The sequence below is a fragment of the Puma concolor genome, chromosome A1 (genome assembly GCF_028749965.1).
Source record: "Puma concolor isolate L17-30 chromosome A1, mPumCon1.1.hap2, whole genome shotgun sequence".
Lineage (NCBI taxonomy): Eukaryota > Metazoa > Chordata > Mammalia > Carnivora > Felidae > Puma > Puma concolor.
Window position 1 is genome coordinate 42,204,000 of NC_141667.1, and position 13,946 is coordinate 42,217,945.

Here is a 13,946-nt window from a genome sequence, read left to right on the forward strand (position 1 = left end):
CTCTTAAATATGATGGTTCTTTTTTTTTTAATTTTTTTTAATGTTTATTTTTTGAGAGAGAGAGATAGAGCACAAGCAGGGGAGGGGCAGAGAGAGAGGGAGACACAGAATCTGAAGCAGGCTTCAGGCTCTGAGCTGTCAGCACAGAGCCTGATGTGGGGCTCGAACCCACAAACCGTGAGATCATGACCTGAGCCGAAGTCTGGCGCTTAACCGACTGAGCCACCCAGGCGCCCCTTAAATATGATGGTTCTTAAAGAGTGATTTCAGAATCCCCTGCGCCAGAGTACCTGTTTCATTTATTTGATTGTTTGCGATACCCAGAGCGGACCTTATTAATCAAAATTGCTCTAGAAGGGTCATGAAAATTTGTGCTTTTAACCACCTTCTACGTGATTCTTCTGCCCCTGAGGCTTAAAAATCATTTCTTTAAGCCATATGGGATTTAGTATGCATTTCTGCATACTAAATTAGATTAGGAATAATCTAAGCCCAGAGGGAATGTGTTAGGAAGACCGAAAAGAGTTTACAGAGTAAAAGTGAAACCTGATGAGCTTGGCTTGGAGAGGGAATACGCAGGCAGCTCCGGGGATCTTAGTAGGAGAAACCACTTGTCACACATAAAAGGAACAGAGCAGTGAAACGAAGAAGCACTCACTATCTTTCTCTTCACTCCTTCCTCACCCACCCGAATGTAAGCTCCACGAGGGCAGGGGTCTGTGCCTGGCACAGAGTAGGTGTCCCATGAAGATACCTTTTTCCTGTTCCTCCATTCATGGTCCCTTTAGATAGATTCCAATTGTCCTGACTCAGGTGACTGCTACCCTTTGACCAGAAAAGGGCAAAGAACCTTGATTTATAGTCCCCCCCCACCCCCCCGCCACCGCACACATACAAGAGGAGAGGTTATTCCCTAAAACAAAGTTAAAATTGGTTATCGCAGGAGGGAGAAATAGGTCCTGGGTGATTTTAAAGTAATTTTGCAGTGTATCATGGTATGAGATATGATTCTAAGGTAAATTTTTTCCCCAAATGGTTCTCCAATTATTCCCAACAACAGCATTTATTTATTCAGCAATCTTTCCCATCTTCCTTCTTTGGGGTGTTTTTATGCTGTTACATAAAAAACAAAAACAAAACAAAACAAACAAAAAAACACGTTGTTACACCCAGCCACATCCACATGGAAGTTTGTATTTTATTCCCTAGATCTCTAACGCTGTGTGTGTAACACTAAGCGCACAGCTATTTAAGACAAGATTTTCCCATCACCTTTTAGAAGCCATAAACTAAATAGGCTGCTTCTTTCCTACTTACATGGTTCCACTCCCTGTAAATATGCTTCTAGTTTTAATGATACCGTTTTTTGCGATGTTAACATTTTGCATTTCCCTCTAGGACTAAACTGCACGTTCACTTAGCACCAAACTCCCCTCTGTTTTTCCTGCAAGTACGCTCTAACCAGAAATTGATCATCACATAAAATACATTTTCTTCTTTGAGCATCTTTTTTTTTAAGTTTATTTATTTATTTTGAGAGACAGAGAGCACACGCACAAGAGAGCATGAGCAGAGGAGGGGCAGAGAGAGAGAGAGAGAGAGAGAGTGAGAGAGAGAATCCCAAGCAGGCTCCACGCTGCCAGCACAGAGCCAGATGGGAGGCTCAGTCCCACAACTGCAAGATCATAACCTGAGCCAAAATCAAGAGTCAGACACTTAACCCACTGAGCCACCCAGGGGCGCCTCTTTGAACGTCTTAACAAAGGTGATCTCAACCTTCTTCAGTTGAGTTTATTTTAGGAGATGTAAAACCATGGGCAACCAAACAGAAGGAAGCAAACAATACAGACCTTTAATTTCTCAAGGTTCCTTAGTGTTCAAGGGAGCCCCTTCCGCTTAATATCCAACTAATTTTGCCTATACTATATTTTACTCATGTATTATAAAATATCTTTTATTGGGAGACTCCTCCACCTTATCACTCCTGCGAATCTTCAGGGAATATTTCTGCATTGTAACGAATCTACCTTGGTCCTCATTTACTAGCTCTCACTCTGGACCACTGCTTGGGTCCTCTGCTGGTCACCTCTCGCCATCACACAACTGTTTTGCAAGCTCTCGCTATGCGAGTTTCTCAGGAGAAACAACCCCAGGGATGTGGCCCATGTCTCAGGGTAGCCCATGCCAAGAGGACACAGGTCCTGTCTTGATTCTCTGTAGTCCAGGGCGTGCCAGCTCTGATGTCTGATAAAACACTACTGACATCTTGAAAGGGATGCAAGGGAAGAAAGAACATTTTAAACTAGATATCGCATAGCACGATTCCTAGGATCTGTAGATGTAGGATTGTTTTCCCTTCCCTCCTACACGCTATAGTTCAAGGGCTGGCTCAGTCCCCCGAGAGAGCCTTGTTCGATTTTTCTCTGTACACCTTGAGTCCAAGCTCTTACCCCCTTCAGCCCCCGAGAAAGGAGGAAACAGAGCTACCTCTTTCCCTAATCCAAGGCTCGATTCATTTCTCCACCAGGTTGTATCACAATGAGAATGCACCCCTCCTGCCATGCCGAGATATAAACCAGGCAACGCCAGTGGTAAAAAGCATAATTCTCCACATGTGTTTTTCTAGTCATCAGGGATGTGTGGAGGGCGCTGAACACTTCAGTCCACAGTGGACTGAACCACACTGGCTACCACGCATGTTTACAACTCCTGCGGAAGGAACCATGAGGCCTGCCCCCTGCCTGTCGGTGGGGATCTGGTCTGTGGCACCCCAACAGCGATATTCAAGCCAACCTATTCCCCAGGGAAGAATGGTGATTAGCTGGGATAGTCTAAATGAAACCTACATGAAAACTAAAATCAAATGTCTCTGTGAGGACACAGTCCTTTGAAAGATGCTCCCAGGTTGCGTTACTGACAGAGCACTTTATATCCCAATCTGAAGCCTTTGACAGGGTTTGGATTATTTCACGGACAGGGCTTCCCTGAGTACAACGAGCAGGTCTCGCATGTAGGATTAAAACGCTTCCTCAAAGTGCTGAGGCCAAGGGTACAGCTCAAGGAGGAACCACAGGGCTCGAATTCTCCGGTGACTTACCGTGAGCGACGTAAGGAGGAAGTTGGTGAGCAACAGGCTGGAAGTTCAGGCCGGCAGATGGTACCCTCAGCAGCAAGACTCGTTCGAGGAAACAAATGGAACACTGCTGTCAGCAAAGGCACGTGTCTATCATCTTTGTTGTAGAGAGACTTGTCCCTGGGCCACAGAAGACTCAGTCCCAAATGATTGAGAATGCCACAGGGCTACCAATCGCTAGTGCCGAGGAGGACTGTGCTCGATTACCTTCTGGTCTTGGTTCACCCGTGGTCGGGGTGCTGAAAACAAAGTAGCAGCAGCAAGTGCTTGCCCTGTGGGAGAGGCCTGCAGGAGGCCCAGGAGGCCTGGAGGCCTGGAGGCCTGGAAGCCAGGGCCCCCACGCCAGGTCTTCACCGTTTAGAAGCCGGGTGGCCGTCGCTCTGGACAAGCCATTTCACCTTTCTGTACGCTAACTGGAAGACCGCACAGTCAACTGAACATCGGGCTGTGGTTTAATCATTCGCAAACATAGACGACTGGGGGTTCTGACAGAAGTGAGCTCATGACTAGGGTGGATACGGACGGCAGGAGAAAGAACCATGGATTCCACCTTACAGATGAGCATGTCCTGCCGGCCAGGTAATGCAAACTCCGTGCGCGTCCCAATTTTTCCTTTTCACACTCTTTGCAACAGTTTAAATGAACTCCGGTGTAACTCGTTTGACACAACTACACTGGAGGATGGATCTTCCTCAAGGTGTGGCCAGGCCTGCCCTCTAGCGGTCAGAAAATTGCAATGTCTCTTATTATTAAATTGGTTTTGAACTTGGTGATAGTTTTCCATGGTTGGGTCACCGCTGCTGTCATATTAGCCGTGGCATAGAACGTCGCCTTAAAAGGGATTTTAACATTCCTCTGGTCTCTTTTCATAACTCAGTCCTTCCAAAAAGGTACCTGACTCTTTAACACCTGAGTTCCACATAAAGAAAGAGGAGTGAAAACAAGGTCACAGAGTCTTCTTCCCACATTTGATGAAATAGTAATTTTTAAAAAATAATTCAGCAGGGGCGCCTGGGTGGCTCAGTGTGTTTGCGTGCGACTTTGGCTCAGGTCATGATCTCGCGGTCTGTGAGTTCGAGCCCCGTGTCAGGCTCTGTGCTGACAGCTCAGAGCCTGGAGCCTGCTTCGGATTCTGTGTCTCCCTCTCTCTCTCTGCCCCTCCCCTGCTCACACTGTCTCTTTCAAAAATAAACAACAACAAAAATTTTTTTTTTAAATAATTCAGCAGTAGTATCCAGAGAGGAAAGAGATACTACCTGAACCATAATCTTTTAGGTTTGGCAGCCATGAAAAGAAAGAGATTCCACTGTGAGTGAGTATAGCTAGCTCACAAAGCCACCGGCATCTCCCCAAAGCAGAGTTAGTCACCAAAATACTGGGAACTCAGAATAATATTCTATGTTTGAAAAATGAATAGAAAGCTGCACTCAGCTCTCAGGCTGGAGGGAAGACAAAACAGTCCCAGGTGAAGTGGGAAGGGCGGAGGAGAATTCATGGCACCATTTCAGAGGAGCTATCAACAAGCTGTTCCTCATTACAGGTGAGCCAAATGAGAGGCATTAGTACAGAAATTACGCAGGTCTACTCCAACAAGAGCGAGCCATGTATCAGGCAAGAAAGAGAGAAAACAAACAAACAAAACACTCTTCAGGAGGGAAATAAAACCCGAAGGAGAGATGCTGGTTTCCTTTGAATGGTTCATTATGGAGAAGAATTCATTACAAATATGAATTCAATAAAACAAGCCCTTAAGGAAACATGATAAAACAATTGACTAAGTGGAAAGAAGAGATTGCAGAGCTAAGGAAAATAACTGAGCAACGAAGCCACATTGTCACAGATCTGATGAATTATCAATGGTGAAGGAGAGAAAAAGGGGGTTGAAAATGGCCTGGAGGGATGGCCGGGGTCATGGTAGAAAGTGCAGGGTGAAAAGGCGACGGAATTAAAGTGAAGACAAAAGACACAGAGAAAGAAAAATTGTCCAACTTGGGGACAATTGGTATCCTTAGAATATCAAGAAAAACAAAAAAGAATTTAAAGATACAAGCCAGGAAGAATTTCCTGGAAGGAAGAACTGTATTCACAGATAAAAAGGGCACACCTACATTAGACCAAAACAAAGTGATACAGAATGATCGAAATTGAGCTATTTCTTCGTTAAACTTTTAAATGCTAAGGATAACGAAAACAATCCTCCAGACATTCAAGGAGACAAAAGCAAGTCAGCCACGTGAGAAGAAGTCAGGTGGGTTCAAGGCTTCTCCATGGCAATTCCAATGCCCAGAGACCATGGAGCAATGACCACAAACTTGGAAGAGAAACAGTGTGACTCAAGAATATTATTCCAAGTCAGGTGTTATCCAGTATGGAAATAGAAGATGAATATTTTCTGCCATGAAGAGTTCAGGATATATAATATTCACGAACTCATTTTAAAGGTTTTTTAAAATTTACTTCCTTAGAGAGAGAGAGAGAGAGATGAGGAGCGGCAGAGAGAGAGGGAGAGAAAGAATCCCAAGCAGGCTCCACACCGCCAGTGAGGAGCCCAATGCGGGTCTCAAACTCACAAACCATGAGATCATGACCTGAGCCCAAATCTAGAGTCCAACATTTAACTGAGCCACCCGGGTGCCTCTCATGAACTCATTTTAAAACAAAAACAAAAACAAACTAAACTATTTGACAGATAATCCCAGTTGAAAGTGAGGTGAATAATATAAAGATCTCATGAATGAAAAAACTACAAAAAAAAAGAACTAGTATGAAATACTGCTACGATCTGAATGTTTGTGTCCTCTCCCAAATTCCATGTGTTAAAATCCTAAATCCCAATGTGATGGTATGAGCAGGTGGGGTCTTTGGGAGGTGATGAGTCCCTTATAAGAGGCCCCTTCTGCCATGTGAGGACATATCAAAAAGATGGTTGTCTAAGTAGTGGGTTCTCACTAGCCACCAAATTTTCCAAAGCTATGATCTTGGACTTCCCAGCCTCCAGAACTGTGAGAAATAAATATCTGTTGTTTATAAGCCACCCGGTTTAAGATATTTTTGTTACAACAGCCCAAACTGACTAGGATAATAAACACCAGGTTTATATAATTTCACAGCTATGGCTAATCATATGTGGGAATGAAGGCAGAATAAAAGGATATATGCTACCAGAAGCCCTAACAAAGTAAAAAAAAAATAAGCAAAATCTGGAGAAGTGAGGTATAGAAGGAAGAATCAGTATAGTAATTCTCTTATTTTTTTTGTAGTGGGGGGTTAGCAAAATACAATCTCAGACCAACTCCAGCCCAGCTTTTATAAATAAAGATTTATTGGAAGACAGCCACACTCCGTTCATTCACCTATCCTCTCTGGCTGCTTTTTTGCTGCAATGCTAAAGCGGAATAGTTGGGACCAAGATCTCTGGGCTCGTAAGTGCTGAAGTGTTTACTATCTGACCCTTCACAGAAAATAGTTGTTGGCCTGTTACATAACACTGAGACAATGTCCACATATTTAAATTATATAAATATGTCTGTTATCATACATATATGATATATATTTATATGATATATGATATATATATATTTAAATTATATAAATATGCATGTTATCTCTAAGATGTTATATGTGGATTAAAAAATGAGTATGCTTTTTAAATTGCTTTAATAAAATTTTTTAACTGTAATGGGATCTTTATTGAGGACATTTTTCATCTAACCTATTTATGCATATACATGCCCATGTCTAAAATAATGTTCGTTGAATGTTAATACTTGTTACTTCTGAGTGGTAAGATCTGGAGTAATTTTTTGCTTTTTTATGTTTGTGTAGTTCCTGATTGTTCTGTAATGAGCATGTATAATGTTTAAAAAAAAAACAGTAAAATGAATAATTATGATGAGGGACCATAAGGCAGGCTGAGGGCAAAGTACAAGCTAGCACCCCCCCCCACCCCCACCCCCAGGTGGGATACGTGTGATATTCCTCAGGCACTCCTGGTTGCCCAAGAACAAAGGAAAGGGAAGAAAACAAATGGTTCACTGAGAGAGATCACAGTCCTGCAGGACACGAGTCTCCATCAGTTTACAAATATCTTAGTAAATTACAAAAAAAAGGCAATCCTATCAATAGCCTAATCTCCAGAAACCTACAGTTTCCTGGAGCCCCAACATCACCTTCCCCTCCATAGTGATATGGAACAAAGGCCAAGAAGGAAATGGCAGGTAAAATTAAATTTCCTTATAACCTGCACCCCATTGATAAGTACTTGTGGCAAATACAGAGTAGAACATTTCTGCAGGAACCCCTATCGTCCTAATGCTAATGCCTTACTAGAGGAAAAACAACCTTAGCTTGACAACAGCGAGGCCTCAGGTATCATAGGCATTCTTTTTAGCACATCAAAGTCCTTCTGGAGGCCTCGGGTTTGCCTTTACCCCCGCCGCACCCCCCCCCCAACTCCTTAGTAAATAACCAGTCACTCCTCACAACCCCAGGGAAGCTCTTTCTGCCCACGGGTTCTGTCCCCGAGCTTTAATAAAATCACCTTTTTGCACCAAACATGTCTTTAGGAATTCTTTGTTGGCCGTGGGCTCCGAACCCCCACCATTCCAAAACCTCATCGATCACACTGAAAAATTACTTTAAAAATATTCCATCTCCAACCCAGCTTTGCTGAGAAGAGACTGAACCTATTGACTGAGAATTTCTTTCTTCCCTCCTTAATTTCTTTATTCCCTCCATAATTGCCACAAGAGCAGGTATGTACCTCCCTGTCTTCTTGAAGTTCACACGTCTGGCAGTCAGCCAGCCAGTGCTTGGCGAGAGACTACCCAGTAAGTATTTGTCAAATGAATGAATGAACGGATTGGCAAAATATGTGTACTGACTGCTCCCTCGAGGTTATTTATTAGAAAACGAAAAAGGATGCGCCGAACTGTGTCCCCCCCACATCCATCTGTTGAATCACATAAATGATTAAGTAAAATGAGGCCATTGGGATGGGATCTGATCCAATCTGACTAGTGTCCTTATACGAAGGGGAACTTTGGACACACGGCGGCACCAGGAATGCGCTCACACGGGAAAGACTGCATAAGGTCATCTTGCAAAAGGTGACCATTCACAAGCCAAGGAGAGAGGCCTCAGAAGAAACCCAAACGGCCAACCCCTCCATCTTTGTCTTCCAGCCTCCAAAACTGGGAGAAAATACATTTCTGCTGTTCTATTCACCCAGCCTGTGGTGTCTTGTTATGAAAGCCTTAGAAAACGAATACAGCTCTTTATGAATTAGAAAGCAGTAAATGAGGGACGCCTGGGTGGCTCAGTCGGTTAAGCGTCCGACTTCGGCTCAGGTCATGATCTCATGGTTTGTGGGTTCGAGCCCCACGTCAGGCTCTGTGCTGACAGCTCGGAGCCTGGAGCCGGCTTCGGATTCTGTGTCTGTCTGTCTCTCTCTGTCCCTCCTCTGCTTACTCTCTGTCTCCCTCTGTCTCTCAAAAATGAATAAATGTTGTTTAAAAAAGTTTTAAAAAGTAGTAAATGCAAACAACAGCTTAATATGCGGAAGAAAAATGGTTAGGCACTAATGAGAGATCAAGACGACAAGTGTGTTCAAGCTATGTAGCTGAAGCAACAGAATTTAAGAAGCTGAATTCTGAGGTCAGAAAGGCAAGGACGACTTCACAAATTGTGGGCCCCAGGCCAAATGAAAATGTGGGGCCCCCTGTCCAAAGAGATGAAAACAGTGCCAGTAAAGACACTAAAACATAAAGCTTTCTCTTTCTTCCACGGCCTTCCTCTCCTCTTGTCATGATGTTTTACAGCCGCTCTTTGATGTCGATCTCAGAAAAATTTTAATGTAATATTAGCATGAATTTTCCCGTTGTCTTTATATTGTGCAATGTTGCTCTTAAGGGCAAACGTGAGAGCATGTGACTCGATGAAGAATCACTGAAATTACTTGATTTGTATCCTGTAGCTCACACAGGGACATGTATTTCCTTCTTACCAGAGCAGCGAAAATGCTGCAAAAAACTAGCACGGCTGTTTTTATTTCACATGTTGATATGTGCCCATTCTAGCAACGTCTACCTTCACCTTACTGGACAGGTGAGGAAGGGCTGCAAGGAAAGGAACTGTGGGCTGCCTCACCTTTCCCTTTGCTTCTGTGTCATAATTTTTCACCCGAAGTGTTGGCTATTACACAGAAGCAATATGACTAAGAAAGAATATGCCGGGGATCCTTGGTCAAGAATGTGATTGTCCCCTTTGTGTATTCAAAGCGAGTTCTGATTGGAACACGGGCACAGCTTCTCGGGGGTTGAGGTCACACACTTGCCTTGTACTCATTTCGAGTCTTACCTAACTTGCATTTGTCGTGGGTGCAGCTGAGTCCTGTCCTCAGGGGGCATCGTTAATGCTTCACGTAAATGAGGCCAAAAGGAACAGCAGCGGACATCCGAGTTACATGTATCTCCCTGCTCAGATGTATGTGCCTTGTCTAGTTGGCTTTACCTACAAAAGTTTGAAGATAAATGATTGGGGCACTTGGATGTCTCGGTCAGTTAGGCATCTGACTCTTGATTTTGGCTCAGGTCATCATCTTGCAGTTTGTGAGTTTGAACCCTGAGTTGGGTTCTGCACTGACAGCATGGAGCCTGCTTGAGATTCTCCCTCTCTCTGCCCGTGTCTCTCCCTCTCTCTCTCTCTCTCTCTCTCTCTCTCTCCACCTTCTCTTGAATAATAAACAGATAAATGTAAGAAAAAGATAAAATTATGAAGAACTTCAAGCTGGCCACAGCAGAGCATCAAAGTACGCACGGGGTCCTGTGAATGTGAGCTCCTGGTGACCTGTCATTCAAGAGCAAAGACACTGAGGGGGCCCCAGGCTGACTGCAAGCAAACAAGCATCCAGTAGAGGTCTCTAAAGCCTTCCTGTAAAAAAGTGTCAAGGTGAAGTTCAGTGTCCACCCCTCAAAAGTAGACACAGGAATGAATCATTTCACGCTCCTAATGTCCAGTGGGTTTTACGGGTCAGACTGAGAACCTATATAACACAAAACCACCTTTCTAGGAGGACTGTTCTTGAGTTCTCAAAGACTGGCCTGCAAATGTTCTAAAGTAAGAGCTACCTGTTCCCATCAGTCTTGGGTGAACATGTGACTCTTTAAAAAGGCAGAGCACAGTCAGGCACCTTGCCAGGACCAGGAAGGGAAGGATGGAGACTACCTGGTACAGTGGGATCCCCCGGCTAGAAGCCTGGAGACCCAGGTCGGGGATCAGCTCCAATAAGAAACGTGTAGCCTTAATAACTCATTTCCAATCGGGCTCATTTCTTTCTTCTGCAAAACAAGTGGGTTGGATTTTGATGATCCCCAAAGGCCCATACTGAGCTAAAAATACCCCAACCAGCAAAACTTTGTGTGACGGAGAAGGGAGAGAGAAAAGAGTGACAGAGTTGCATGGAATAACTTAGCAGTGAATAATAAACTGGGGCCAATTTTAGAAACCAAGGGGCTGGTCCTTACCGGCTCTTTGCAGGTCTTGCAAGTTCCCTGGCCACTTCCGGTCTGACTTCTTCCAGGCCAAGGGTGGACTGGGGCAATGGGTCATGGGCGCCTTTCCCAGCCAGCTGTTTCCTGCCTGCCCACCTGGAGTGATGCTTTGCTCCTGTTACTCCATTGTCCAACGTTGGCCAATTTGTGATGCTCTGTCAGAAGAAGATCATGGAGGACTTGTGACCTCTCTGTTTTATTTTATTTTATTTTATTTATTTTATTTTATTTTATTTTATTTTATTTTATTTTATTTTATTTTATTTTATTTTTTTAATATACTTTACTGCCAAGGTAGTTAAAAATACAGTGTATATAGCGTGCTCTTGGTTTCAGGAGTAGATTCCCGTGATTCATCGCTTACATACAACACCCAGTACTCATCCCAACAAGTGTCCTCCTCAATGCCCATCACCCATTCTAATGTTTTAATCGCCACTGTTTTTCTGACTAACCCCTTGCTGGCCTCTGATCCCCTTAAGTCTCTGGGAACATCGATGGAAGCAAAGTACTCAACTGACAATAAGGTTTGGAAGAAAGCAAGGTGGGGTTAACACCTGAGATCTAGCTTTGATCCTAAAAGCTGGGTGACCTCAAACAGGTGCCTTCTTCCTGTGGTTATCAGTTTTTCCCCTCCCCAGCATCTCTTCTCAGGTGACAGCACCTTGATTTTCTATTGTGGATGCACCTCTTTTCTATTATGAAATCCTAATATTTCAGTGGGATTGACCCTTCTCCCAGCTCCGGGAGTATGTCTGTACTGGCCTAATCCAATTGGTACATCCCATATCTCTGGCCACAGTGATGGATCAGGGCCAAGAACAGGACCAGTTAGAGCCAACAGGAAAGCTTGAGGCCTGTAATAGGGCTTCTGGGGGAGAAACGTTCATTATCTGTTCACTAGATTTGAAGACATAAGCATGTGAGGCTTAGAGTTGTGGCAGCCATCTCCCCGACACGAAACCAGGCCAGTCTGAGATTGAAATCAACAAACGTATGAGGAAAAGCAGAACAAATAGCAAAGTAGAGACACTGTGTTTCAACAACATTTTCTGAGCCTCTGGATCAAACTGTACCTGAAGCCAAAAGCCACCCCTAGATCTGAGTCAATTAATTCTTTTTGTTTGTTTAAAACGGTTTAAACTGAAGTTTTGGTCACTTGCAAGAACAATAATCCTAACTACTACACTTCACCTCTCTGGACCCCAGTTCCCTCTACTGTGAAATGGCTATTTTGTGGACGGTAATTAGCATGGGCCAGCACGATGGCATCTTTTCCAGGAGTGCTCATAATTCCAGGGTGGTGGCAAAGGGAATACCTCAAAGTGCCAGGGACTTGCGGCTTCACCCAGTAAGCATCAGATATCATAGTATTGTGTACGTGTTACACAACAACCTTTAATCTATGTAATTATACCATTTGCATACACTATAGCCCTGTATTTCTTTTTTTTTTTTATGTTTTATTTATTTTTGAGAAAGCGTGAGCAGGGGAGGAGCAGAGAGAGAGGGGGACAGAGGATCTGAAGTGGGCTCCGTGCTAACAATAGTGAGCCCAATGAGGGCTCAAATTCACAAACCATGAGGTCCTGAGCTGAAGTCGGACACTCAACCAACTGAGCCACGCAGGTGCCCCTATAACTCTGTATTTCTAACTAGAGTTATCACATCCATCGTTGTGGCCAGAGATATGGCATGTACCAACTGGATTCGGCCAGTATAAACCTATCTGGGAAGCTGGGAGAAGGCTCAATCCCACCGAAAACATTAGGATTTCATAATAGAAAACAGGTGCACCCACAATAGAAGTCAGGGTGCTGTCCCTGTCCCCTGGGAAGAGGTGCTGGGGAGGGAGAGAACTGATTTCTAACTGCTGAGCCCCAGATGCCATATTCAACTGAATACGAGAGGCCTCTCAACTTGGTTGGATCCCACAGCCCTCCCTCCCCTCTCCTGTGTTTCCAAAGTTAATGGCACCACGCCCCAGTTGCCCAAGCCTGAAACCTAGAAGTTGCCCTTTCTTCGTCTCCCTCTGCCTTCAGAGTCTGTTCCATTTGCAAACCTCGTGAGGTTGGCCTTGAAATAGCTCTCATAGTTTCATCTTTCTCTCCGACTCTCCCGCCACTTCTGTATTGCAAACGCCCCCCCCCCCCCCCCCCCGCCGCCTGCCGCCCGCCCCCTGCATCTTGCCCAACCCGCTGACACAATTTCTAATTGGTCTGAAGATGGCTCTTCCCTTTCCGGCTTCTGGTTTCAGCTCCCTCCCCTCATCTCTGTGGGCCTAGAAGGGGGTAACAGCGGCAAGGCTACCACCCCTGAGCGACCACGTGATCCTTTGTGGTTCCTCTTGGTAAACAAACCTTCCCTAGATTATTCTCAGGTGCGGGTCCCATCCATTTCTCACTGGGAGCCTAACTCTCACAGGTCTGCCCATGAGCACCTCACTCCCCACGAGGATGACCCCATGATGACTCCCCCCCCCCCCCCATTCTGAGTCTGCCGATCTTGGAGATCAGACAGGAGGGAGGAGGACCTGAGAAGCCCATGATGGCAGGGCCAGGTTTGGCTTTGGGTAAGCCCTGGCGATTTGTGGGAGAAGAGCTGTTGAAATCTCTCTACCAGAATGCAGGCCTACCTCCTCTTTGTCCTCGGTCTGGGGCCCTGCTTGTCAATGCTGCAGCAAATAGGAAAAATGTCACTGACCATACCCTCACGGACGGCCTTCTGGTGCAAGATTAGTGAGGCTTCCAAAAACACAGAGGTTTCGTCACCGTAGATCTTTCTAATGCCAGCTGATGTTTTCCATTTATGAAGTTCTCTTACTAGAGCTAGCTTTGCCCTGAACGTTTATGAGCGGGCAGTACTCGGGTAGCTAGCGGTCACTCTTACCGGGAGAGAAGACAGGTGAGGGAAGCAGAGCAAACACACCCAGTCTGACCCAGCGGGTCGTGAATTTTCCGCACCGGAGGAGAGCGTCCTATTTGTATAACACGTTACAGTTGAACGACGGCCTTTCATCTCCAGCGGCTGGCACACGGCTGAGTGATCAATCTCCGTTTCGTAAATGATGCAATGAATGTGTAGCGTCTTTTTCTCCTCTTCAAAATAACCCTAGAAGGTAGGCAGAACAGAGATTCCCAGTCCCACTTCACAGAAAAGGCAACCCGGGTCCAAGGGGGTGGGAGAAGTTTCTGGAGACCGCACAGCTAGCAACTATAACAGCTCAAACCAGAATCTAGGTGTGTCGGGCACCCGAACCGGTC

General features: G+C 45.0%; 1 protein-coding gene across 1 annotated transcript in view; it reads right to left on the reverse strand.

The window, feature by feature from the left end:
- LOC147584123 (uncharacterized) overlaps positions 1-13,946 on the reverse strand; it is a 55,852-nt gene that overhangs the window by 40,894 nt on the left and 1,012 nt on the right. Inside the window, exons 2-3 of the mRNA XM_086718437.1 lie at positions 13,573-13,794; positions 10,657-10,838 (exon numbers count right to left, since the gene is read on the reverse strand). Coding sequence (XP_086574563.1) covers positions 10,657-10,838; positions 13,573-13,794 — 404 coding nt within the window. The remainder of the gene's footprint in view (positions 1-10,656; positions 10,839-13,572; positions 13,795-13,946) is intronic.